The following is a 26,880-nucleotide window of genomic DNA, read 5'->3' on the forward strand; positions in this document are numbered from 1 at the left end:
TAGCACGTTACTTTAAGCAAGCACTTTCTCATTCCAAGTAGCAAGTTACTATGTAGGAACAAGTTTATATAGGTATTTCAAAGATGCCCAGAACTGAGCTAAACTTGTTAGGTTTCCAACTCGTAGAAATAACTTCATGCCCCATCTCCCTTACTTCCAGCTAGTAAGGATCACATAATTCCTAACAAAGTTGTGACACAGATTCCCAATTCGGGCATTCAGAACATATAGCACGTTGCTGTAAGCAAGCACATTCTCATTCAAAGTTGCAAGTTACTATGTAGGAACAAGTTTGTATAGGTATTTCAAAGATGCCCAGAACTGAGCTAAACTTGGTATGTCTCCAACTCCTAGAAATAACTTCATGCTCCATCTCCCTTACTTCCAGCTAGTAAGGATCACATAATTCCTAACAAACTTTTGACACAGATTCCCAATTCGGGCATTCAGAACATATAGCACGTTGCTTTAAGCAAGCACTTTCTCATTCCAAGTAGCAAGTTACAATGTAGGAATAAGTTTCTATAGGTATTACAAAGATGCCCAGAACTGAGCTAAAGTGGGAATGTCTCCAACTCCTAGAAATAACTTCATGCCCCATCTCCATTACATCCATCTAGTAAGGATCACATAATTCCCAACAAAGTTTTGACACAGATCCCCAATTCGGGCATTCAGAACATATAGCACGTTCCTTTAAGCAAGCACTTTCTCATTCGAAGTAGCAAGTTACTATATAGGAACAAGTTTATATAGGTATTTCAAAGATGCAAATAACTGAGCTAAAGTGGGTATGTCTCCAACTCCTAGAAATAACTTCATGTCCCATTTCCCTTACTTACATCTAGTTAGGATCACATAATCCCTAACAAAGTTTTGACACATTCCAAATTCGGGCATTCAGAACATATAGCACGTTGCTTTAAGGAAGCACTTTCTCATTCCAAGTAGCAAGTTACTATGTAGGAACAAGTTTATATAGGTATTTCAAAGATGCCCAGAACTGAGCTAAACTTGGTATGTCTTCAACTCCTAGAAATAACTTCATGCCCCATCTCCCTTACTTCCAGCTAGTAAGGATCACATAAGTCCTAACAAAGTTTTGACACAGATTCCCAATTCGGGCATTCAGAACATATAGCACGTTGTGTAAGCCAGCACATTCTCATTCAATGTTGCAAGTTACTATGTAGGAACAAGTTTGTATAGGTATTTCGAAGATGCCCAGAACTGAGCTAAACTTGGTATGTCTCCGACTCCTAGAAATAACTTCATGCCCCATCTCCCTTACTTCCGTCTAGTAAGGATCACATAATTCCTAACAAACCTTTGACACAGATTCCCAATTCGGGCATTCAGAACATATAGCACGTTGCTTCAAGCAAGCACTTTCTCAGTCCAAGTAGCAAGTTACAATGCAGGAACAAGTTTCTATAGGTATTTCAAAGATGCCCAGAACTGAGCTAAAGTGGGTATGTCTCCAACTCCTAGAAATAACTTCATGCTCCATCTCCCTTACTTCCATCTGGTAAGGATCACATAATTCCTAACAAGTTTTGACACAGATTCCCAATTCGGGCATTCAGAACATATGGCACGTTGCTGTAAGCAAACACATTCTCAATCAAAGTTGCAAGTCAAAATGGACAGCACTCCTCAGACGTGGAAATATTCCAAATGGCGTAAAGAGAAGAGCTAGGCTTGCACCACCGGTTTGCATCCCTGTGGAAGCCTTCCTAGTACGTTTACCCTCTTCTCTCTGACAGGCCGGCACCCACGAGGATCCCGACGAAGGGGGACCGTTTTGAATCCGAGTCAAAGGGATGCTCTGCAAGCATTGTTTCAACAGAACCCCTACCCCGGGATCGCCACCAGAGAACGACTGGCCCAAGAAATTGACATTCCGGAAGCCAGAGTCCAGGTAGGCTTGAGTTTCTCTCTCATCCTCTCCCAGGCTCAAGGTACAGACACAATCGGAGCTAAGCAATCTGCAGTCAGTCTCTTTGGTCAGGGAGTTGGCTTAGAAGCTTTTTTTCTGCTTGTGTCATGCCATGCGAAGAACGCAATCACAACAACAAGACACGTGTCTATGCCTTTCACCAACGCTGGAAATCTTGGTTTGGTGTACTCACTGATGGAGGAAGGGAGTACACTGGGTCATTCACCAGAGAGCCAAACGTTCAGTCATATGTGGTCACTCGAGAGGATTTAAGCCATGGGGTCAACATGGTCGTGATATGTTGCGCTTGATCACTGCCGTCGCTACTACAGAAGACGGAGTACCCTGCAGCACTGAGTCCTCTGGTTAAGAGTTGATGGGTGTCCCGGGTTCTCAGAGCGGTTTTTGTTTTGTTTTGACACTTGCTTTAGTGCTACCAAGGGTTTCAAATGGGTCGGGCACATGGGACAGTTTAAAGCCCAACCCCATATTGAATGATTGTCCAAGCAGTGGTCGATAGAGAAAGGAAAGTCAACCTAATGTCTCCCCTGACCAAAGAGACAGCTGGGAAGTACACGCTCACTCTAGGAGAAGCCGGCTTCAGATCGCCAACCAAGAATTTAAGGCGACTTAGCAGAGGCAGGTATTGAAGGCGGGGTTTTTGGATTTGCTCTAGTCCCCGATGAGCCACGGGGTATGGGGACTTCAATTTGAGGGCCTGCTCGGGAGGAGGCCTATTTCATGCTCTTGACGCTCCCCTTCTGGGTGTCCAAGACAACACTGACTCAAATCCTAGTACTGAATGTGCCTCCCTTGGCAGCACTTGGCCATAGGTTGTTGAGTGTCTCTGGGCCCATTTGAATCCATGGTCAGGCAGGAAAGTCCCCAAAACCATAAAGGATGAGGCTGGCTGTGCCACGGCATTTGTCCCTTTACTCCTTGCCCCCAAGGAACCACCTGTCAGGTTTGAAGTAAGTCACCAAGGAATCAGAAGTAACACTTGAGCACAATGCCTGGGACATTAGAAGAGGCCAACAGACATTGGATGTCTTTCACTCTAGACATTTTTCCTGAGAGTAGTCAAATTTTCCACACGAAACCGTCAGAAATGATTGGTGGAAGAAAATTTTAGAAAACCACTGCTCTTCTGTCTCTGGTACTGAGGAAAAACGTACCTCATCCCATTGTTTATGAGAGTGACACTCGGTTCCAAAATAGGTATGGGTATGTCAGAGCCTCCTAACCTAGAGGTGACTGTGGAATGAACTCAGTAAGAGCCAACTCTGAATGAGTCTCTCCCTAACAGCACAGGCTAGTCATTATTGACCTCCTGCTGTAGTGAATTTATTACTGGGGCACTTCCCCATGTATTGTGTGTCAGGAAATAGTACTGCCTGTGGGAACAAGAGACAGGTGAAGAAACGGTAATCAGGCACTGAGCACAGCAAAGATGAGGCGCAAAGAGCCAGAGAGAGCAAGGGAGAGAAGAGGGAGGGGGGAGAGAGAGAGACAGAGACAGAGAGACAGGGACAGGAAGAGAGAGAGACAGAGATGGACAGACAGAGAGAAAGAGAGACAGAAAGACAGAGAGAGAAACTGGTATGGTTCAAGAAAATAGGAGAGGGAGAGTGAGGACACGTTGGCGAGCTCGTTCTGCCTTTGGCAAGGCAAGCATTGTCTCCTCAATCAGGGGCATTCACTTTGGAGAGCAGGGAGATGACCAAAGAAGCAATGATCCTTTCCACGGATTGCAGATGGTGTCTTTTCCCACATTTCGTGCTCTCCTTTGGAGAGGAAAGCATTCTCCTTTGGATAATATAGTGCCTTCGAATTATAAACGTGTCCACTCTGGGCAGACAGCTATTTCGGGGTTTTCCTTAGTCAGTTAGTTAATTAGTTCTTAGTTAGCTAGTTAGGTTGTTTGTTCTCTTTTGAATCACTGCAAAAGATCTCTGGAATTCTGCTGACAAGAGTTGCATAACAATTGATTCTTCTTCTGGCACTCAGATTTGGTTTCAAAACCAACGCAGGAGACATCTAAGGCAGGGCCGATTGGGGTCCACAGACTCTGCGGGAGAAGGGCAATTGCATGGAGTGGAGCAGCCTCAAGCTCGCACTGCAAGTGAGTACTCAGCATTCCAGAAGCATTTGCTCCGAGGATCTCCTTCCCAAGCAAAACTCACTGCAGGGGGTTGCCAAATGTTTGGCAAAGAGCGCTTAGGAGAAGAGCCAAAGATATCTTCTTCCGGCTCCCTCAGTGTTCCAGATAGGAGCACCGTGCCCCTCTTTGGCCAGCGGGCTGTTTCTTGGCCAGGAAGGGTTTGAACCCTCTGCTCCCAAAACTGCTAGGAAGTGCAGATTCCTCTTCTCCCATCACCTCGGGGGTTTTCTCCAAGGGCTACGTAGCACTGGTCAATGACTGTCTCAGAGGACTCAGTGGGAGGAAAGGTGGTGGGAAAAAAATATAGATGTAGATACACGTGCCCACACAAACACACAGACACACACACACCAATTTCTGTTTCACGTTGAATGTGCCATCCGCCTAAAATGCCTCTTTTCTTCCTTTGTTCCCCTTTAGAATGCCACCCAAAAGAAGGCAGGAGACAGCGGACACGCATCACTCCATCGCAAACCAGGATCCTCGTTCAAAACTTTGAGAAGAACCGATTTCCCGGCATTGCTGCCAGGGAAGAACTGGCCAGACTAACAGGCATCCCAGAGTCGAGAATTCAGGTAAGTTCTCAGTGTGTGACACACGGTTTGTCCCACGTGGAAGGGGTCTTGGCCGTTTAGTTGCTGCCGGCTAAAAGTGGGCTCTTTGGGGTCATCCCGCTGATCCAGGGCCAAGACATGGTGTGGAAAGCCCTGGCCTGGCGAGTGAGAGTCCACCCGAAGGAGGAATTTCCAAATCCAATTGGTGGTTGTGCCCATGCATGTAAAAGCAGTGGCAGGACAAAAGTGGGAAACCGTGAAGGCCGCTAGCTATTTTGAGAAAACCCTGTCTGTCAGGGCTTCTCAAGCTTAGCAGTGCTGGCATCTGGGCCCAGAGATTTCTTTGTGGTGAGGGGGGGAGCTGTCCTGTGGGTGGTGGCACGTTGCTCAGTGTCTTGGGCCTCGAGGCCCTAGGAGCCCGTAGGGACCCGGCCAACCACGCGACTCTAGCCCTTTCCCCCTCCCTTCTGCCCCCTCCCCCCTGAAGATAAGCTAATCATCTAGGGTCATTGGCCTTATCCTGGCTGGGGGTGGGGGCACCTTCACGGTTGGTTGTGAACTCTTGCTCTCCCTAAGTCATGGAGACAGTGGTTTGGGGTACATAAACTAGGAAGCAGGTTCGTAGTTGTTTCGAGACAGAGCCTCTGAAACACTCTCACTTGGATCCAAGAACCTGTGGCTCTGCTTCAACGGGCTGACAAGGCCCTGTGTTCTTGCCTCCGTTCTCCATGGATGGGGAGGAAACTGAACCACTTCGGGAGAGCTCCTTTTCTGACGCAGCCATGGAAATCGAGGGCCCATTCTAGACCCAGGTGTTGTTCACCTGGATTCGGTGGCTGCCTGTGTCTGGACCTCCCTCCACAATTGATTGGCTTGTAGACGTGTCAAGTGGAGATGTGTGCTGGAGGCATGGGTTTCAACCCAGGCCTGAACCAGCAAAGGCATCTGAGCCAGAGAAGGTGACTTTTCATTTGCATCACAGCCATTGGCAGACAGGGGATAGCTTGGTTTTGAGGAAGGCCTGTAGAGCTGACAACTTGGAGTCTTCTGGGTAAGGAAGGGGAGGGGGGCCTCTTAAGAATTTACCTCAAGGCTCATAAGGTGGGTGATACGAAGGCATGGACTCCCAGGGAGTGAGAGGGCAAGAGAGCTAGGGAGCAGGGTGTGAAGGGCCTGCCATTCTAGAAAATCAAGGTGGGATCCACACTGTTAGGCAGATGTCAGCAGTTGCCCTGAACGGGCACCTAGTTTGCAAGGACCAGGTGAAAGGTATAGATAGAATCCCCTTGAGATTAGGCCTCACGGACTTTGCCCACTGCCTGACAGATCAGGGGGCAGATAGAGCTGGAATCCCTTACTTCTTCTGATGTCCATGTCTCTCTTTTTCTGTCCCAGGTATGGTTTCAGAACCGAAGAGCTCGGCACCCAGAGCAGACCAGGAGTGGACCCGTGAAAGCCTTGATGCAAGGCCCCAATGCCAGGCCTCCTCTGGCTGCTCTGCAGGACCAAAGCAACCTGTCCACTGTCCCCAGCAGCTCACCTCCTCTCCCTGCCTGCAATCCTCTCAGGAGCATCCAATCGCTTGCTATAGCAGCTCCTCCTCTCTGCCCGACGTGCTTCCTTCCTTGGTTTTCTCCTGCTGCCTCTGTGGGCCAGTCCCCGGGGCCCCTGGTGGTCCTGCCCACGCAGCCTGTGCAGGGAAAGGAGAACACTCACCCTCCTGGGACACTTGCGTGCCACTGGTCAACCAGACCAACTCTGGGAGGGGCTCTCCCGCCTACTCACCCTCCTCTCCTGCCCCCATACCGAGGAATATGCCAGGAGCACAATGAGCACACTGGCATGGCAGCGCTGCCCTTCCAAGACTCCCCTCAGCCTGACCCTGACAATCCTAAGCAACAGTTGCAGGATCTGGCTCAGCCAGGCACATCCCACGCTATGCAGCAGTGGGGCGAGGGGCCTCAGGTTGTCACGGCCAGAGAGGAGCCTCAGGAAAGGGCAGTTCTGCAGCCTGCGCACACTGACACACACGTGTGGCAGCAGCAGGTGTTATCGGCCAAAGAGCCCGCTCCTGTGCCAGGCCAACAGCACCAGCGCTCTGCAGAAACCTCCAGCCTCTTAGATGAACTCCTCGCAGATGCAGAGGTTCAGGAAAAGGCACAACCTTTTCTGAATGGGGATCTGCAGGCAGAGGAGCCTCCAGGAACACCGGAAGAACTTCTCAGCGGAGAAGAATTTCAGGCTCTGCTCGACATGCTGCAATGCTCACCAGGGCCTCCGATTTAGGGGCAGGAAGGCATCATTTCCCACACCCCCATTCAGGCTTCTCCTCCAGTGGTGCCAAGCCAGCATGACCAGGAAGGAGGAGAGACAAGGAACACTCAGCGTGGTCAGGAGGGAGGCCAAGGCTGGAAGCATTGTCCATCACTTGGGATCCCAAAGGGAGCATGTCCCCCTGTCCTGTGGGCCCCACCGCATTGTCTCCACGACTGTTGCCAAGCTCCACAGGGCCTCTGGAGGCACCATGGGCACCAGGCTGTGGGTGCCCTCCCTGAAGTCTGATGGAGCTAAAGCCTTGTCAGGACAAACGTGACCTCCTCCTCTCCTCGGCCATCTGGACCATCCCGGAACTGGAACCCAATCGAGGCCAGGGCCATAGGTCTAAGAAGGACACACGCACGCGTGTTTCCCTTCTGGCATGCCTGGAAGTCAAACATGACCTCAGCTTGGGGCATGCTTAGAAAAGGAGGGCATGCTACATTTCTTAAACGAGTGAGTCCAGGAAGGTGAGATTTTATGCTAGCTGTGAGTTTTGAACCTGGCACCTGGAAGCGACTTCAGTCTCCATCTATCAATGATTCATTTGAAGATCAAGTCCATACTCCCATGGAGTCTTTGCCTAGGAGTTTCCCTGGGAGCATTGAACTTGTACAGAAAACGGCAGGGAAAGATACAATAGCAACACCAAGCAATCACTCAGGAAAGTGGATGAAGCTCACTCTTCGGTCATTTTCACATTTGTGCATGTATGGGCATGAATAGCTCCCTATATTCTTTCCTAGTGTTTTGTAGAGAAGGTGTCCGTTATCTCAGAGCCCCTCGGCAGTCTTCCTTCATCCATGGCTCCTCCCTTCCCTTCAAGTGGTACTTTGAGCAATGCCTCTTGCACTTTCAGGTGGCATGTGACTCTCCTTAGGTACAATAAAAATATCTTTGAAAATGTAATGTGACTTCTTGGTTGTGATTTGGTCCACACGCCCTCTGTCTCATCTGTCATGCAATTCTTCGGAGATTGGCAATGCCTCCTTTGCCTGGGACGGTGCGAGAAGGAGGTCGGGATGCCCAGCTCTAGTTCAAAGCTTCTGTCTACAAAGATACCAGATTGGAATCACTAAAATCGTCCCGCAATGAACAACCTTACCTTCGATTTGGGCAGCCTAATGCGCAAGCCTTCCTCGAGGCTGTATACATTGAGTACAAGTGCCACAATAATCCCAGCACACTCTTTATGAACAGATTATACTCAGCAGAGGTCATGTCAACCCCTAAGGCTGATGGTATTATGTAGGCCATAAAATCGACCCTCCAGGTCTCCTTGCCCCTCTCTTTATCTCTAAATCTCCCTCCCTGCCTCTCTCTCTCTCTCTTCCTCACCGAGTCTCTTTCTCTCTTTCTCTCTTTCTCTCTCTCTCTCTCTCTCTCTCTCTCTCTCTCACACACACACACACACACACACACACAAACACCCAAAAGCATTTTGAAGCATACTGTGAATGCCAGTAGCTCACTTCCCTGGTTATCTCATTCTGTCTCAAGACCGTTCCCCAGTATGCTCTGAGGTAAGACATTCTGAACACACTAGCTTCATGCCCATATTTCCTACTCCCATGTGATTAGACTTGGCCAATAATGAAAGAATTCTGATATTGACCAATGAAAGCCCATACACAACTATATCTGTATCTCTGTCTACATCTGCATCCACCTCTATTTGTCTAGAGAGTGTATCACTCTATAGATATATCTAGTCCTAAAAATCCCTGCCCATCTCTCCTCCCCTAGGTTCCCCTTTGGCCATATCTCTCTATATGACAATCTACCTGTAATTTCTGTAGAGACAGGGAAAGAATGTGTTTCGCTGGCTGAACGTGTTCGGATAGAGCTTCTGAAACAAGAGTCTGGCCACGGTGGGCTCAAGACAAATGGGACTGGCTCTTTAGCAAAGGAAGCCACCTGGAGGAATGGCCCTTTTAAGAGGGGAAGAGGAAAGCTGTCTCAGGGTGCCTGGAAGCCTCAGTTCCGTTGTGTGCCGGCCTTCCGCGGACGGTGTAGCTACATCGAAGAGGCAGGTTTCAGTCCTGTGAGGATGCAATGCTGACTCCTGCAGAGGAGTCTGAGAGCCGGGGCTGGGCCATCGGAGCCTACACTGTCAATGGATGTCCTGGGCGAAAACACATCTGGGCGCTCTCAGGAGGCCCTGGCTGCTCTGCATAAGGCAGCTGCCACGCTCACGAACAACCTGCCAGACGAGGTGTCCTAGTGGGAGCTGGTGGATGTCTGACAACTAGCACGTCTGCAGGAGTAGCACTCTACGGTGAGGTTGCAGGTGCTTTTCTCTGCAAGGAGATCCGCACCCAAACCTGGGAGAGCCGCCATGAGCCCAACAAGATGATGGCATCTCCCTCTGATGTCCCGTGCCTCACAACTAGGGTCCGGGATTCGGATATATTGAACACATCCTCCTGGGACTCTTAGGCCACGTCCAGTCCCCTTGGCATCCACCCTCGGGCTCCACCTAGTGAGCACCTACATGTGGGCAAATAGTTTAAGAAATATACACATCAATGAATAAATAAATGAATGAATATACACATAAGTAAATGAAAGAGAGAATCAGAGAGTAAGGATGCCATAGCGGGCAGATTGGACATTTGGCCTCTGGAGCCAAGATCAGAACTTTGCTCCTGTACCAGGTTGGGGGTTTTATGCTTTTGGGGAAGGCTCCGCAGTTAGGGCGTCACCCCTGCAAACGAAATTGACCCCTTCGTGGAGCCTCCCTGCCCACCTGACACCTTCTGCTGTATGGCAGCTCTCTAACACAATCCTGCTGAAACCCACGGTCTGAGAACAACCTATTAAATGGGAAGGATCCTGTCCTTCCACATCGCCTTACTTCTATTTATATTTACTTCCTTTTTTTGTTTTTGTAATTGCAGTAACATTGGTTGGTAACATTGTGTAAATTTCAGGCATACCGCTATTTCTGCATTGATTACACCACGTCCACCACCCAAATACTAATTACAGTCCATCACCACACACATGTGCCTAATCATCCCTTTCGCCACCCCCCCTCCTCCCCTCTGGTAAGCACCAATCTAATCTCTGTCTCTATGTGTTGATTTGTTGTGGTTTTCTTCTTCTACTTATGAGTGAGATCGTACCGTATTTGACCTTCTCCCTCTGACTTATTTCGCTTGGCATAATACCCTCAATGTCCATCCATGTTGTCACAAATGGCTGGCTTTCATTGTTTCTAAGTGCCCATCAAGGGACGAATGGATGAAGGAGTTGTGGTCTATATACACAATGGAATACTCCTTACTCGTATTTAAATAGGCGATGTTTCTTCTATGTCAAGCCGGTGGCCTTTCTGCTACCTAAAAATACACACACACACACACAGACACAAAAGCACACTCCTCCCTAGTACTATTTTAAAATAATTGAATGCATTTAGTTTCTGGTATAAATAGTCTCATCTTCACTTCATTCTCCTTAGGCTGATTTTCTTCCTCTTAGCACACAGAGTTGGGTTTCACAGCCTTGGGTGGCAAAAGTATACACTAGTGTTCGAAGGTTGGTCGTTTGGTTGGTTGGTTGCTTGCCTTGCTTGCTTCCCTCGATTTTGGGGGTTTCCTAAAAGTTATCTGGAGCATATACTCGATTGAAATGATTGACTGGTAACACTTTTTTATCCAACCATTCCTTTCAACCACAGCTGTCACATCCACCGTCTAAGCTTTTGCTTTTATAAACCCCTCATTTTTTTTAACATAAATCGGCACTTTTGGTTTCTAGTTTGTTTTCATTTTCTATGAAAGAAAGGTCTATCTTCAAAGACATGGGACTCCTGTCAGCATTCTCATGTTCTTTGAATTGTCTTCCCCCTCTCCCGTGTTGTTAAGCAGTGCTATCCTTTTCTGACCTCTTGAATCTCTTGACCTACCCTGACAATAGGCATCAAGAACAGTAGAAACCAGCTAGAGATAGTCTGTTTCCCTTCCTTCAAACCATAAAAAGTATTATGTTTCATTCCGACTTTTGAGGTTTTGACAGCAGACAATGCTTCAGCCTCCATTTCGACATGCATGACCTGGGTTGACCTCAGCCTAGCCTTCAATGCCCTTGGGCATGACTCATGGGTAAAACCCAGAAAACGATTCACCTGTTGAATTTTAAGTATTCGTTCCTCACCCGAAAGTAAAAGGAAATGCTTCGAGGTTGGAAAAAAGTGCATTCCGGGGCATGCTGAGGGAAATGTGCAAAGTACACGACCAAAGCAAGGCTCTCCGCATTGGATATACGACCGTTATCCGCAATCACGGAAAACCCAGAGGAATGGAACGTATCAGGGAGCAAACTGTTTCTACGTGTGCAAAGTCGTCAGCCTGAAGTCAAAGTTATACTGGGAAAAGGATTATGACGGTTGCAAAGGTCCCCGCTAGCCTCTCAACTGGCCCTTAACGGTCAACTTCCACCTGTTTGGTGGGATCCCCGCAAGGTCATAAATATTGAATGAAGCGCTACCATAGGAAGCTATTGAAAGAAATAGGGGCGGGCCAAGCTGGGCCTTGATAAGCCCTGTGCTTCCGGGTACCGCTCAGTTGGCCAGCCGTCTCTGTGGAATCCAAGTGACTCTCCCAAGATGGATTCGAGCAGCTCATTAAGCGGTAAGTTCCCATCTGCATCTCGGCTCTGTAGTCAGATCATCCAAGAGCCTTCATGCTTTTCTAGCTTTCAAGAACATATCACTTACCAGGCTGGATGCAGGGACCGATTGTCTAGGGCTCTGTTTCAGCGACACTTTGTGGGCGACAGAGGGATTGTGTCGAGACAAGCTTGGACCTGGCTTCCTTGGAATGAAAATCCGAGTTGATAGCCGTGATTTCCATCAATGGCTCCTCTACTGAAAGTCTTCAAGTTGGCTCTCTGGTGGTAGAGAACAGCACATGAATTATCAAGTATTTTATGTCTAATTTTAGAAGTATATCTTTCATTCACATGGACGAAAAGTTGCATGCTTGTGGAAGGGGGACTTGCCGTTTGTCTAAAATTTAAAGGAGCTCCTTGTTATTTCCAATAACATCCCTTGTTTCTGTGGCTTCCCCATTCTGTTTGCATGTAATTATATGGATTACTTGCGTGTGGTTGGTACCTTCCCTAGGTCGTTGACTCTCGTCCTTTCCACAAGGCGCCCTCCTTGTGGACCGGCCTGTTTCCCAGTCAACGTAACCTTAGGTGCATGCTTTAGTTCAAAATGGACAGCACTCCTCAGACGTGGAAATGTTCCAAATGGCGTAAAGAGAAGAGCTAGGCTTGCACCACCGGTTTGCATCCCTGTGGAAGCCTTCCTAGTACGTTTACCCTCTTCTCTCTGACAGGCCGGCACCCACGAGGATCCCGACGAAGGAGGACCGTTTTGAATCCGAGTCAAAGGGATGCTCTGCAAGCATTGTTTCAACAGAACCCCTACCCCGGGATCGCCACCAGAGAACGACTGGCCCAAGAAATTGACGTTCCGGAAGCCAGAGTCCAGGTAGGCTTGAGTTTCTCTCTCATCCTCTCCCAGGCTCAAGGTACAGACACAATCGGAGCTAAGCAATCTGCAGTCAGTCTCTTTGGTCAGGGAGTTGGCTTAGAAGCTTTTTTTCTGCTTGTGTCATGCCATGCGAAGAACGCAATCACAACAACAAGACACGTGTCTATGCCTTTCACCAACGCTGGAAATCTTGGTTTGGTGTACTCACTGATGGAGGAAGGGAGTACACTGGGTCATTCACCAGAGAGCCAAACGTTCAGTCATATGTGGTCACTCGAGAGGATTTAAGCCATGGGGTCAACATGGTCGTGATATGTTGCGCTTGATCACTGCCGTCGCTACTACAGAAGACGGAGTACCCTGCAGCACTGAGTCCTCTGGTTAAGAGTTGATGGGTGTCCCGGGTTCTCAGAGCGGTTTTTGTTTTGTTTTGACACTTGCTTTAGTGCTACCAAGGGTTTCAAATGGGTCGGGCACATGGGACAGTTTAAAGCCCAACCCCATATTGAATGATTGTCCAAGCAGTGGTCGATAGAGAAAGGAAAGTCAACCTAATGTCTCCCCTGACCAAAGAGACAGCTGGGAAGTACACGCTCACTCTAGGAGAAGCCGGCTTCAGATCGCCAACCAAGAATTTAAGGCGACTTAGCAGAGGCAGGTATTGAAGGCGGGGTTTTTGGATTTGCTCTAGTCCCCGATGAGCCACGGGGTATGGGGACTTCAATTTGAGGGCCTGCTCGGGAGGAGGCCTATTTCATGCTCTTGACGCTCCCCTTCTGGGTGTCCAAGACAACACTGACTCAAATCCTAGTACTGAATGTGCCTCCCTTGGCAGCACTTGGCCATAGGTGGTTGAGTGTCTCTGGGCCCATTTGAATCCATGGTCAGGCAGGAAAGTCCCCGAAACCATAAAGGATGAGGCTGGCTGTGCCACGGCATTTGTCCCTTTACTCCTTGCCCCCAAGGAACCACCTGTCAGGTTTGAAGTAAGTCACCAAGGAATCAGAAGTAACACTTGAGCACAATGCCTGGGACATTAGAAGAGGCCAACAGACATTGGATGTCTTTCACTCTAGACATTTTTCCTGAGAGTAGTCAAATTTTCCACACGAAACCGTCAGAAATGATTGGTGGAAGAAAATTTTAGAAAACCACTGCTCTTCTGTCTCTGGTACTGAGGAAAAACGTACCTCATCCCATTGTTTATGAGAGTGACACTCGGTTCCAAAATAGGTATGGGTATGTCAGAGCCTCCTAACCTAGAGGTGACTGTGGAATGAACTCAGTAAGAGCCAACTCTGAATGAGTCTCTCCCTAACAGCACAGGCTAGTCATTATTGACCTCCTGCTGTAGTGAATTTATTACTGGGGCACTTCCCCATGTATTGTGTGTCAGGAAATAGTACTGCCTGTGGGAACAAGAGACAGGTGAAGAAACGGTAATCAGGCACTGAGCACAGCAAAGATGAGGCGCAAAGAGCCAGAGAGAGCAAGGGAGAGAAGAGGGAGGGGGGAGAGAGAGAGACAGAGACAGAGAGACAGGGACAGGAAGAGAGACAGAGATGGACAGACAGAGAGAAAGAGAGACAGAAAGACAGAGAGAGAAACTGGTATGGTTCAAGAAAATAGGAGAGGGAGAGTGAGGACACATTGGCGAGCTCGTTCTGCCTTTGGCAAGGCAAGCATTGTCTCCTCAATCAGGGGCATTCACTTTGGAGAGCAGGGAGATGACCAAAGAAGCAGTGATTCTTTCCACGGATTGCAGATGGTGTCTTTTCCCACATTTCGTGCTCTCCTTTGGAGAGGAAAGCATTCTCCTTTGGATAATATAGTGCCTTCGAATTATAAACGTGTCCACTCTGGGCAGACAGCTATTTCGGGGTTTTCCTTAGTCAGTTAGTTAATTAGTTCTTAGTTAGTTAGTTAGGTTGTTTGTTCTCTTTTGAATCACTGCAAAAGATCTCTGGAATTCTGCTGACAAGAGTTGCATAACAATTGATTCTTCTTCTGGCACTCAGATTTGGTTTCAAAACCAACGCAGGAGACATCTAAGGCAGGGCCGATTGGGGTCCACAGACTCTGCGGGAGAAGGGCAATTGCATGGAGTGGAGCAGCCTCAAGCTCGCACTGCAAGTGAGTACTCAGCATTCCAGAAGCATTTGCTCCGAGGATCTCCTTCCCAAGCAAAACTCACTGCAGGGGGTTGCCAAATGTTTGGCAAAGAGCGCTTAGGAGAAGAGCCAAAGATATCTTCTTCCGGCTCCCTCAGTGTTCCAGATAGGAGCACCGTGCCCCTCTTTGGCCAGCGGGCTGTTTCTTGGCCAGGAAGGGTTTGAACCCTCTGCTCCCAAAACTGCTAGGAAGTGCAGATTCCTCTTCTCCCATCACCTCGGGGGTTTTCTCCAAGGGCTACGTAGCACTGGTCAATGACTGTCTCAGAGGACTCAGTGGGAGGAAAGGTGGTGGGAAAAAAAATATAGATGTAGATACACGTGCCCACACAAACACACAGACACACACACACCAATTTCTGTTTCACGTTGAATGTGCCATCCGCCTAAAATGCCTCTTTTCTTCCTTTGTTCCCCTTTAGAATGCCACCCAAAAGAAGGCAGGAGACAGCGGACACGCATCACTCCATCGCAAACCAGGATCCTCGTTCAAAACTTCGAGAAGAACCGATTTCCCGGCATTGCTGCCAGGGAAGAACTGGCCAGACTAACAGGCATCCCAGAGTCGAGAATTCAGGTAAGTTCTCAGTGTGTGACACACGGTTTGTCCCACGTGGAAGGGGTCTTGGCCGTTTAGTTGCTGCCGGCTAAAAGTGGGCTCTTTGGGGTCATCCCGCTGATCCAGGGCCAAGACATGGTGTGGAAAGCCCTGGCCTGGCGAGTGAGAGTCCACCCGAAGGAGGAATTTCCAAATCCAATTGGTGGTTGTGCCCATGCATGTAAAAGCAGTGGCAGGACAAAAGTGGGAAACCGTGAAGGCCGCTAGCTATTTTGAGAAAACCCTGTCTGTCAGGGCTTCTCAAGCTTAGCAGTGCTGGCATCTGGGCCCAGAGATTTCTTTGTGGTGAGGGGGGGAGCTGTCCTGTGGGTGGTGGCACGTTGCTCAGTGTCTTGGGCCTCGAGGCCCTAGGAGCCCGTAGGGACCCGGCCAACCACGCGACTCTAGCCCTTTCCCCCTCCCTTCTGCCCCCTCCCCCCTGAAGATAAGCTAATCATCTAGGGTCATTGGCCTTATCCTGGCTGGGGGTGGGGGCACCTTCACGGTTGGTTGTGAACTCTTGCTCTCCCTAAGTCATGGAGACAGTGGTTTGGGGTACATAAACTAGGAAGCAGGTTCGTAGTTGTTTCGAGACAGAGCCTCTGAAACACTCTCACTTGGATCCAAGAACCTGTGGCTCTGCTTCAACGGGCTGACAAGGCCCTGTGTTCTTGCCTCCGTTCTCCATGGATGGGGAGGAAACTGAACCACTTCGGGAGAGCTCCTTTTCTGACGCAGCCATGGAAATCGAGGGCCCATTCTAGACCCAGGTGTTGTTCACCTGGATTCGGTGGCTGCCTGTGTCTGGACCTCCCTCCACAATTGATTGGCTTGTAGACGTGTCAAGTGGAGATGTGTGCTGGAGGCATGGGTTTCAACCCAGGCCTGAACCAGCAAAGGCATCTGAGCCAGAGAAGGTGACTTTTCATTTGCATCACAGCCATTGGCAGACAGGGGATAGCTTGGTTTTGAGGAAGGCCTGTAGAGCTGACAACTTGGAGTCTTCTGGGTAAGGAAGGGGAGGGGGGCCTCTTAAGAATTTACCTCAAGGCTCATAAGGTGGGTGATACGAAGGCATGGACTCCCAGGGAGTGAGAGGGCAAGAGAGCTAGGGAGCAGGGTGTGAAGGGCCTGCCATTCTAGAAAATCAAGGTGGGATCCACACTGTTAGGCAGATGTCAGCAGTTGCCCTGAACGGGCACCTAGTTTGCAAGGACCAGGTGAAAGGTATAGATAGAATCCCCTTGAGATTAGGCCTCACGGACTTTGCCCACTGCCTGACAGATCAGGGGGCAGATAGAGCTGGAATCCCTTACTTCTTCTGATGTCCATGTCTCTCTTTTTCTGTCCCAGGTATGGTTTCAGAACCGAAGAGCTCGGCACCCAGAGCAGACCAGGAGTGGACCCGTGAAAGCCTTGATGCAAGGCCCCAATGCCAGGCCTCCTCTGGCTGCTCTGCAGGACCAAAGCAACCTGTCCACTGTCCCCAGCAGCTCACCTCCTCTCCCTGCCTGCAATCCTCTCAGGAGCATCCAATCGCTTGCTATAGCAGCTCCTCCTCTCTGCCCGACGTGCTTCCTTCCTTGGTTTTCTCCTGCTGCCTCTGTGGGCCAGTCCCCGGGGCCCCTGGTGGTCCTGCCCACGCAGCCTGTGCAGGGAAAGGAGAACACTCACCCTCCTGGGACACTTGCGTGCCACTGGTCAACCAGACCAACTCTGGGAGGGGCTCTCCCGCCTACTCACCCTCCTCTCCTGCCCCCATACCGAGGAATATGCCAGGAGCACAATGAGCACACTGGCATGGCAGCGCTGCCCTTCCAAGACTCCCCTCAGCCTGACCCTGACAATCCTAAGCAACAGTTGCAGGATCTGGCTCAGCCAGGCTCATCCCACGCTATGCAGCAGTGGGGCGAGGGGCCTCAGGTTGTCACGGCCAGAGAGGAGCCTCAGGAAAGGGCAGTTCTGCAGCCTGCGCACACTGACACACACGTGTGGCAGCAGCAGGTGTTATCGGCCAAAGAGCCCGCTCCTGCGCCAGGCCAACAGCACCAGCGCTCTGCAGAAACCTCCAGCCTCTTAGATGAACTCCTCGCAGATGCAGAGGTTCAGGAAAAGGCACAACATTTTCTGAATGGGGATCTGCAGGCAGAGGAGCCTCCAGGAACACCGGAAGAACTTCTCAGCGGAGAAGAATTTCAGGCTCTGCTCGACATGCTGCAATGCTCACCAGGGCCTCCGATTTAGGGGCAGGAAGGCATCATTTCCCACACCCCCATTCAGGCTTCTCCTCCAGTGGTGCCAAGCCAGCATGACCAGGAAGGAGGAGAGACAAGGAACACTCAGCGTGGTCAGGAGGGAGGCCAAGGCTGGAAGCATTGTCCATCACTTGGGATCCCAAAGGGAGCATGTCCCCCTGTCCTGTGGGCCCCACCGCATTGTCTCCACGACTGTTGCCAAGCTCCACAGGGCCTCTGGAGGCACCATGGGCACCAGGCTGTGGGTGCCCTCCCTGAAGTCTGATGGAGCTAAAGCCTTGTCAGGACAAACGTGACCTCCTCCTCTCCTCGGCCATCTGGACCATCCCGGAACTGGAACCCAATCGAGGCCAGGGCCATAGGTCTAAGAAGGACACACGCACGCGTGTTTCCCTTCTGGCATGCCTGGAAGTCAAACATGACCTCAGCTTGGGGCATGCTTAGAAAAGGAGGGCATGCTACATTTCTTAAACGAGTGAGTCCAGGAAGGTGAGATTTTATGCTAGCTGTGAGTTTTGAACCTGGCACCTGGAAGCGACTTCAGTCTCCATCTATCAATGATTCATTTGAAGATCAAGTCCATACTCCCATGGAGTCTTTGCCTAGGAGTTTCCCTGGGAGCATTGAACTTGTACAGAAAACGGCAGGGAAAGATACAATAGCAACACCAAGCAATCACTCAGGAAAGTGGATGAAGCTCACTCTTCGGTCATTTTCACATTTGTGCATGTATGGGCATGAATAGCTCCCTATATTCTTTCCTAGTGTTTTGTAGAGAAGGTGTCCGTTATCTCAGAGCCCCTCGGCAGTCTTCCTTCATCCATGGCTCCTCCCTTCCCTTCAAGTGGTACTTTGAGCAATGCCTCTTGCACTTTCAGGTGGCATGTGACTCTCCTTAGGTACAATAAAAATATCTTTGAAAATGTAATGTGACTTCTTGGTTGTGATTTGGTCCACACGCCCTCTGTCTCATCTGTCATGCAATTCTTCGGAGATTGGCAATGCCTCCTTTGCCTGGGACGGTGCGAGAAGGAGGTCGGGATGCCCAGCTCTAGTTCAAAGCTTCTGTCTACAAAGATACCAGATTGGAATCACTAAAATCGTCCCGCAGTGAACAACCTTACCTTCGATTTGGGCAGCCTAATGCGCAAGCCTTCCTCGAGGCTGTATACATTGAGTACAAGTGCCACAATAATCCCAGCACACTCTTTATGAACAGATTATACTCAGCAGAGGTCATGTCAACCCCTAAGGCTGATGGTATTATGTAGGCCATAAAATCGACCCTCCAGGTCTCCTTGCCCCTCTCTTTATCTCTAAATCTCCCTCCCTGCCTCTCTCTCTCTCTCTTCCTCACCGAGTCTCTTTCTCTCTTTCTCTCTCTCTCTCTCTCTCTCTCTCTCTCTCACACACACACACACACACACACACACAAACACCCAAAAGCATTTTGAAGCATACTGTGAATGCCAGTAGCTCACTTCCCTGGTTATCTCATTCTGTCTCAAGACCGTTCCCCAGTATGCTCTGAGGTAAGACATTCTGAACACACTAGCTTCATGCCCATATTTCCTACTCCCATGTGATTAGACTTGGCCAATAATGAAAGAATTCTGATATTGACCAATGAAAGCCCATACACAACTATATCTGTATCTCTGTCTACATCTGCATCCACCTCTATTTGTCTAGAGAGTGTATCACTCTATAGATATATCTAGTCCTAAAAATCCCTGCCCATCTCTCCTCCCCTAGGTTCCCCTTTGGCCATATCTCTCTATATGACAATCTACCTGTAATTTCTGTAGAGACAGGGAAAGAATGTGTTTCGCTGGCTGAACGTGTTCGGATAGAGCTTCTGAAACAAGAGTCTGGCCACGGTGGGCTCAAGACAAATGGGACTGGCTCTTTAGCAAAGGAAGCCACCTGGAGGAATGGCCCTTTTAAGAGGGGAAGAGGAAAGCTGTCTCAGGGTGCCTGGAAGCCTCAGTTCCGTTGTGTGCCGGCCTTCCGCGGACGGTGTAGCTACATCGAAGAGGCAGGTTTCAGTCCTGTGAGGATGCAATGCTGACTCCTGCAGAGGAGTCTGAGAGCCGGGGCTGGGCCATCGGAGCCTACACTGTCAATGGATGTCCTGGGCGAAAACACATCTGGGCGCTCTCAGGAGGCCCTGGCTGCTCTGCATAAGGCAGCTGCCACGCTCACGAACAACCTGCCAGACGAGGTGTCCTAGTGGGAGCTGGTGGATGTCTGACAACTAGCACGTCTGCAGGAGTAGCACTCTACGGTGAGGTTGCAGGTGCTTTTCTCTGCAAGGAGATCCGCACCCAAACCTGGGAGAGCCGCCATGAGCCCAACAAGATGATGGCATCTCCCTCTGATGTCCCGTGCCTCACAACTAGGGTCCGGGATTCGGATATATTGAACACATCCTCCTGGGACTCTTAGGCCACGTCCAGTCCCCTTGGCATCCACCCTCGGGCTCCACCTAGTGAGCACCTACATGTGGGCAAATAGTTTAAGAAATATACACATCAATGAATAAATAAATGAATGAATATACACATAAGTAAATGAAAGAGAGAATCAGAGAGTAAGGATGCCATAGCGGGCAGATTGGACATTTGGCCTCTGGAGCCAAGATCAGAACTTTGCTCCTGTACCAGGTTGGGGGTTTTATGCTTTTGGGGAAGGCTCCGCAGTTAGGGCGTCACCCCTGCAAACGAAATTGACCCCTTCGTGGAGCCTCCCTGCCCACCTGACACCTTCTGCTGTATGGCAGCTCTCTAACACAATCCTGCTGAAACCCACGGTCTGAGAACAACCTATTAAATGGGAAGGATCCTGTCCTTCCACATCGCCTTACTTCTATTTATATTTACTTCCTTTTTTTGTTTTTGTAATTGCAGTAACATTGGTTGGTAACATTGTGTAAATTTCAGGCATACCGCTATTTCTGCATTGATTACACCACGTCCACCACCCAAATACTAATTACAGTCCATCACCACACACATGTGCCTAATCATCCCTTTCGCCACCCCCCCTCCTCCCCTCTGGTAAGCACCAATCTAATCTCTGTCTCTATGTGTTGATTTGTTGTGGTTTTCTTCTTCTACTTATGAGTGAGATCGTACCGTATTTGACCTTCTCCCTCTGACTTATTTCGCTTGGCATAATACCCTCAATGTCCATCCATGTTGTCACAAATGGCTGGCTTTCATTGTTTCTAAGTGCCCATCAAGGGACGAATGGATGAAGGAGTTGTGGTCTATATACACAATGGAATACTCCTTACTCGTATTTAAATAGGCGATGTTTCTTCTATGTCAAGCCGGTGGCCTTTCTGCTACCTAAAAATACACACACACACACACAGACACAAAAGCACACTCCTCCCTAGTACTATTTTAAAATAATTGAATGCATTTAGTTTCTGGTATAAATAGTCTCATCTTCACTTCATTCTCCTTAGGCTGATTTTCTTCCTCTTAGCACACAGAGTTGGGTTTCACAGCCTTGGGTGGCAAAAGTATACACTAGTGTTCGAAGGTTGGTCGTTTGGTTGGTTGGTTGCTTGCCTTGCTTGCTTCCCTCGATTTTGGGGGTTTCCTAAAAGTTATCTGGAGCATATACTCGATTGAAATGATTGACTGGTAACACTTTTTTATCCAACCATTCCTTTCAACCACAGCTGTCACATCCACCGTCTAAGCTTTTGCTTTTATAAACCCCTCATTTTTTTTAACATAAATCGGCACTTTTGGTTTCTAGTTTGTTTTCATTTTCTATGAAAGAAAGGTCTATCTTCAAAGACATGGGACTCCTGTCAGCATTCTCATGTTCTTTGAATTGTCTTCCCCCTCTCCCGTGTTGTTAAGCAGTGCTATCCTTTTCTGACCTCTTGAATCTCTTGACCTACCCTGACAATAGGCATCAAGAACAGTAGAAACCAGCTAGAGATAGTCTGTTTCCCTTCCTTCAAACCATAATAAGTATTATGTTTCATTCCGACTTTTGAGGTTTTGACAGCAGACAATGCTTCAGCCTCCATTTCGACGTGCATGACCTGGGTTGACCTCAGCCTAGCCTTCAATGCCCTTGGGCATGACTCATGGGTAAAACCCAGAAAACGATTCACCTGTTGAATTTTAAGTATTCGTTCCTCACCCGAAAGTAAAAGGAAATGCTTCGAGGTTGGAAAAAAGTGCATTCCGGGGCATGCTGAGGGAAATGTGCAAAGTACACGATCAAAGCAAGGCTCTCCGCATTGGATATACGACCGTTATCCGCAATCACGGAAAACCCAGAGGAATGGAACGTATCAGGGAGCAAACTGTTTCTACGTGTGCAAAGTCGTCAGCCTGAAGTCAAAGTTATACTGGGAAAAGGATTATGACGGTTGCAAAGGTCCCCGCTAGCCTCTCAACTGGCCCTTAACGGTCAACTTCCACCTGTTTGGTGGGATCCCCGCAAGGTCATAAATATTGAATGAAGCGCTACCATAGGAAGCTATTGAAAGAAATAGGGGCGGGCCAAGCTGGGCCTTGATAAGCCCTGTGCTTCCGGGTACCGCTCAGTTGGCCAGCCGTCTCTGTGGAATCCAAGTGACTCTCCCAAGATGGATTCGAGCAGCTCATTAAGCGGTAAGTTCCCATCTGCATCTCGGCTCTGTAGTCAGATCATCCAAGAGCCTTCATGCTTTTCTAGCTTTCAAGAACATATCACTTACCAGGCTGGATGCAGGGACCGATTATCTAGGGCTCTGTTTCAGCGACACTTTGTGGGCGACAGAGGGATTGTGTCGAGACAAGCTTGGACCTGGCTTCCTTGGAATGAAAATCCGAGTTGATAGCCGTGATTTCCATCAATGGCTCCTCTACTGAAAGTCTTCAAGTTGGCTCTCTGGTGGTAGAGAACAGCACATGAATTATCAAGTATTTTATGTCTAATTTTAGAAGTATATCTTTCATTCACATGGACGAAAAGTTGCATGCTTGTGGAAGGGGGACTTGCCGTTTGTCTAAAATTTAAAGGAGCTCCTTGTTATTTCCAATAACATCCCTTGTTTCTGTGGCTTCCCCATTCTGTTTGCATGTAATTATATGGATTACTTGCGTGTGGTTGGTACCTTCCCTAGGTCGTTGACTCTCGTCCTTTCCACAAGGCGCCCTCCTTGTGGACCGGCCTGTTTCCCAGTCAACGTAACCTTAGGTGCATGCTTTAGTTCAAAATGGACAGCACTCCTCAGACGTGGAAATGTTCCAAATGGCGTAAAGAGAAGAGCTAGGCTTGCACCACCGGTTTGCATCCCTGTGGAAGCCTTCCTAGTACGTTTACCCTCTTCTCTCTGACAGGCCGGCACCCACGAGGATCCCGACGAAGGAGGACCGTTTTGAATCCGAGTCAAAGGGATGCTCTGCAAGCATTGTTTCAACAGAACCCCTACCCCGGGATCGCCACCAGAGAACGACTGGCCCAAGAAATTGACATTCCGGAAGCCAGAGTCCAGGTAGGCTTGAGTTTCTCTCTCATCCTCTCCCAGGCTCAAGGTACAGACACAATCGGAGCTAAGCAATCTGCAGTCAGTCTCTTTGGTCAGGGAGTTGGCTTAGAAGCTTTTTTTCTGCTTGTGTCATGCCATGCGAAGAACGCAATCACAACAACAAGACACGTGTCTATGCCTTTCACCAACGCTGGAAATCTTGGTTTGGTGTACTCACTGATGGAGGAAGGGAGTACACTGGGTCATTCACCAGAGAGCCAAACGTTCAGTCATATGTGGTCACTCGAGAGGATTTAAGCCATGGGGTCAACATGGTCGTGATATGTTGCGCTTGATCACTGCCGTCGCTACTACAGAAGACGGAGTACCCTGCAGCACTGAGTCCTCTGGTTAAGAGTTGATGGGTGTCCCGGGTTCTCAGAGCGGTTTTTGTTTTGTTTTGACACTTGCTTTAGTGCTACCAAGGGTTTCAAATGGGTCGGGCACATGGGACAGTTTAAAGCCCAACCCCATATTGAATGATTGTCCAAGCAGTGGTCGATAGAGAAAGGAAAGTCAACCTAATGTCTCCCCTGACCAAAGAGACAGCTGGGAAGTACACGCTCACTCTAGGAGAAGCCGGCTTCAGATCGCCAACCAAGAATTTAAGGCGACTTAGCAGAGGCAGGTATTGAAGGCGGGGTTTTTGGATTTGCTCTAGTCCCCGATGAGCCACGGGGTATGGGGACTTCAATTTGAGGGCCTGCTCGGGAGGAGGCCTATTTCATGCTCTTGACGCTCCCCTTCTGGGTGTCCAAGACAACACTGACTCAAATCCTAGTACTGAATGTGCCTCCCTTGGCAGCACTTGGCCATAGGTGGTTGAGTGTCTCTGGGCCCATTTGAATCCATGGTCAGGCAGGAAAGTCCCCGAAACCATAAAGGATGAGGCTGGCTGTGCCACGGCATTTGTCCCTTTACTCCTTGCCCCCAAGGAACCACCTGTCAGGTTTGAAGTAAGTCACCAAGGAATCAGAAGTAACACTTGAGCACAATGCCTGGGACATTAGAAGAGGCCAACAGACATTGGATGTCTTTCACTCTAGACATTTTTCCTGAGAGTAGTCAAATTTTCCACACGAAACCGTCAGAAATGATTGGTGGAAGAAAATTTTAGAAAACCACTGCTCTTCTGTCTCTGGTACTGAGGAAAAACGTACCTCATCCCATTGTTTATGAGAGTGACACTCGGTTCCAAAATAGGTATGGGTATGTCAGAGCCTCCTAACCTAGAGGTGACTGTGGAATGAACTCAGTAAGAGCCAACTCTGAATGAGTCTCTCCCTAACAGCATAGGCTAGTCATTATTGACCTCCTGCTGCAGTGAATTTATTACTGGGGCACTTCCCCATGTATTGTGTGTCAGGAAGTAGTATTGCCTGTGGGAACAAGAGACAGGTGAAGAAACGGTAATCAGGCACTGAGCACAGCAAAGATGAGGCGCAAAGAGCCAGAGAGAGCAAGGGAGAGAAGAGGGAGGGGGGAGAGAGGGAGACAGAGACAGAGAGACAGGGACAGGAAGAGAGAGAGACAGAGATGGACAGACAGAGAGAAAGAGAGACAGAAAGACAGAGAGAGAAACTGGTATGGTTCAAGAAAATAGGAGAGGGAGAGTGAGGACACGTTGGCGAGCTCGTTCTGCCTTTGGCAAGGCAAGCATTGTCTCCTCAATCAGGGGCATTCACTTTGGAGAGCAGGGAGATGACCAAAGAAGCAGTGATTCTTTCCACGGATTGCAGATGGTGTCTTTTCCCACATTTCGTGCTCTCCTTTGGAGAGGAAAGCATTCTCCTTTGGATAATATAGTGCCTTCGAATTATAAACGTGTCCACTCTGGGCAGACAGCTATTTCGGGGTTTTCCTTAGTCAGTTAGTTAGTTAGTTCTTAGTTAGTTAGTTAGGTTGTTTGTTCTCTTTTGAATCACTGCAAAAGATCTCTGGAATTCTGCTGACAAGAGTTGCATAACAATTGATTCTTCTTCTGGCACTCAGATTTGGTTTCAAAACCAACGCAGGAGACATCTAAGGCAGGGTCGGTTGGGGTCCACAGACTCTGCGGGAGAAGGGCAATTGCATGGAGTGGAGCAGCCTCAAGCTCGCACTGCAAGTGAGTACTCAGCATTCCAGAAGCATTTGCTCCGAGGATCTCCTTCCCAAGCAAAACTCACTGCAGGGGGTTGCCAAATGTTTGGCAAAGAGCGCTTAGGAGAAGAGCCAAAGATATCTTCTTCCGGCTCCCTCAGTGTTCCAGATAGGAGCACCGTGCCCCTCTTTGGCCAGCGGGCTGTTTCTTGGCCAGGAAGGGTTTGAATCCTCTGCTCCCAAAATTGCTAGGAAGTGCAGACTCCTCTTCTCCCATCACCTCGGGGGTTTTCTCCAAGGGCTACGTTGCACTGGTCAATGAGTGTCTCAGAGGACTCAGTGGGAGGAAAGGTGGTGTGAAAAAAATATAGATGTAGATACACGTGCCCACACAAACACACAGACATACACACTCCAATTTCTGTTTCACGTTGAATGTGCCATCGCCTAAAATGCCTCTTTTCTTCCTTTGTTCCCCTTTAGAATGTCTTCACAGTGTGTGACGGAGTTCTATGCTCAGAAGGGAGCCCCCTGCTTCGGGCTTCAAGTTCTGCAGTTGCAACCTTGAGGTTCTTAATCATTTCTCCTTGACTTTGTCTTTCATGAGTAACATCAGATGGAACAATGAATCACTCCTCAGGGGAGTGGAACCTCAGCCCACATGTGTTCCTGCCTCCTGCTCCCTCCCTGGGATTGTTTCTCAGATGCTCATTCACCACATGCTGTCACCTCAGAACCCATGACCTCGTCTACCCTCTGTCTGGGAGCAAATAGGTTGAGTCAGCCAGGAAGACTCACATCCCACCGTGAGTCACCCTCCGCTCTCTGCAGAGGCCTCAGAGTAGGTGCAGAAATGGTGGGTGCAGTTCACACCCCATGGTTCTCAGGGTAGGGTGAGGAGACAATGTCTAGTCACTAGGAAGGTGACTCCGCACGGGCATCTTGCCCACCCCTCATCTAGGTACCAAGTGTATCATGGCACAGAGGTTAGAGGAGATTGAAGTTTGAAATTAGGGGTTCGCCTGTCTGCCATGGGTGGGTTGGTGGGCTGTGAGAAGGGGAGATGGACTTCTCCGAGTCCACTCAAGGCCGTGCATTTTTCCCTTGCATCAGGCGCTACAAATCATGCAGCCAACCCTGGTTAGAATCTATGTTTCCATTTTCCTGTCCTCAGCTCAGAGTCCACGGTCCTTGTGTGATGTGGCCAAATGGCTCTGAGCATCTGGTGAGCACTGGTGAGATGAGGGGGGAGAGGCAATCAGATCATTCGATGCTGGAGTAGACAGCTGGTGAGGGGCATCTAAGGGACTGAGAGCCAGCGCCTCCCAAGCTTTAAGGTAAATGGCAATCAACTGGGATGTTGTGAAAATGCAGATTCTGATTCCAGAGGTCTGGGCAGGGCCTGAGATTCTGCATTTCTAACATGCTTGTCCGTCGTGGAATACATTTTGAGTAATAAAGTTCTAGAAGTCTTAACCTAGCAACAGCGTGGCCTCCAGATCAATACTTAGTGAGCCCCAGTAGGAGCTCTTATGACAGGCAGAGGGAATGACTGTGTGAAACTGAGCCAGGAGCCCACACTATGATGACCTAGCAGGGACTCTGTGTCCCCGGATCCTTCACCTGATAATGTGGGAATGCTTAGTCAATGTGATCATCAGCAGAGAAACTAAAAACTCACCCATAAATAACCTCACTCAATCCTCACAACCTTGTCAGGAAAGTATAAAAAGGCTGTTTTATAGATGAAGGA

At 49.1% G+C, this 26,880-nt stretch overlaps 2 protein-coding genes across 4 annotated transcripts in view; both read left to right on the forward strand.

Moving 5' to 3' along the window:
• Positions 1–26,880, forward strand: part of LOC131418749 (ral-GDS-related protein-like) — a 393,378-nt gene that overhangs the window by 75,094 nt on the left and 291,404 nt on the right. The gene's annotated exons all lie outside the window — the stretch shown is intronic.
• Positions 1,643–6,940, forward strand: LOC131418224 (double homeobox protein 4-like protein 4). The gene is made up of 6 exons (XM_058562215.1): positions 1,643–1,682; positions 1,767–1,921; positions 3,947–4,019; positions 4,524–4,675; positions 6,050–6,164; positions 6,465–6,940. The coding sequence occupies exons 1-6, from the start codon at positions 1,643–1,645 to the stop codon at positions 6,938–6,940; spliced, it is 1,011 nt and encodes a 336-aa protein (XP_058418198.1).

This window comes from Diceros bicornis, chromosome 19, assembly GCF_020826845.1.
Source record: "Diceros bicornis minor isolate mBicDic1 chromosome 19, mDicBic1.mat.cur, whole genome shotgun sequence".
Taxonomy (NCBI): domain Eukaryota; kingdom Metazoa; phylum Chordata; class Mammalia; order Perissodactyla; family Rhinocerotidae; genus Diceros; species Diceros bicornis.

Coding starts and splice junctions, on each gene's coding strand:
- LOC131418224 (XM_058562215.1), top strand. CDS start 1,643: ATGGACAGCACTCCTCAGACGTGGAAATATTCCAAATGGC. Junction 1,683..1,766: donor GTGGAAATATTCCAAATGGC/GTAAAGAGAAGA, acceptor TCTCTCTGACAG/GCCGGCACCCACGAGGATCC. Junction 4,020..4,523: donor CACAGACTCTGCGGGAGAAG/GGCAATTGCATG, acceptor CCCCTTTAGAAT/GCCACCCAAAAGAAGGCAGG.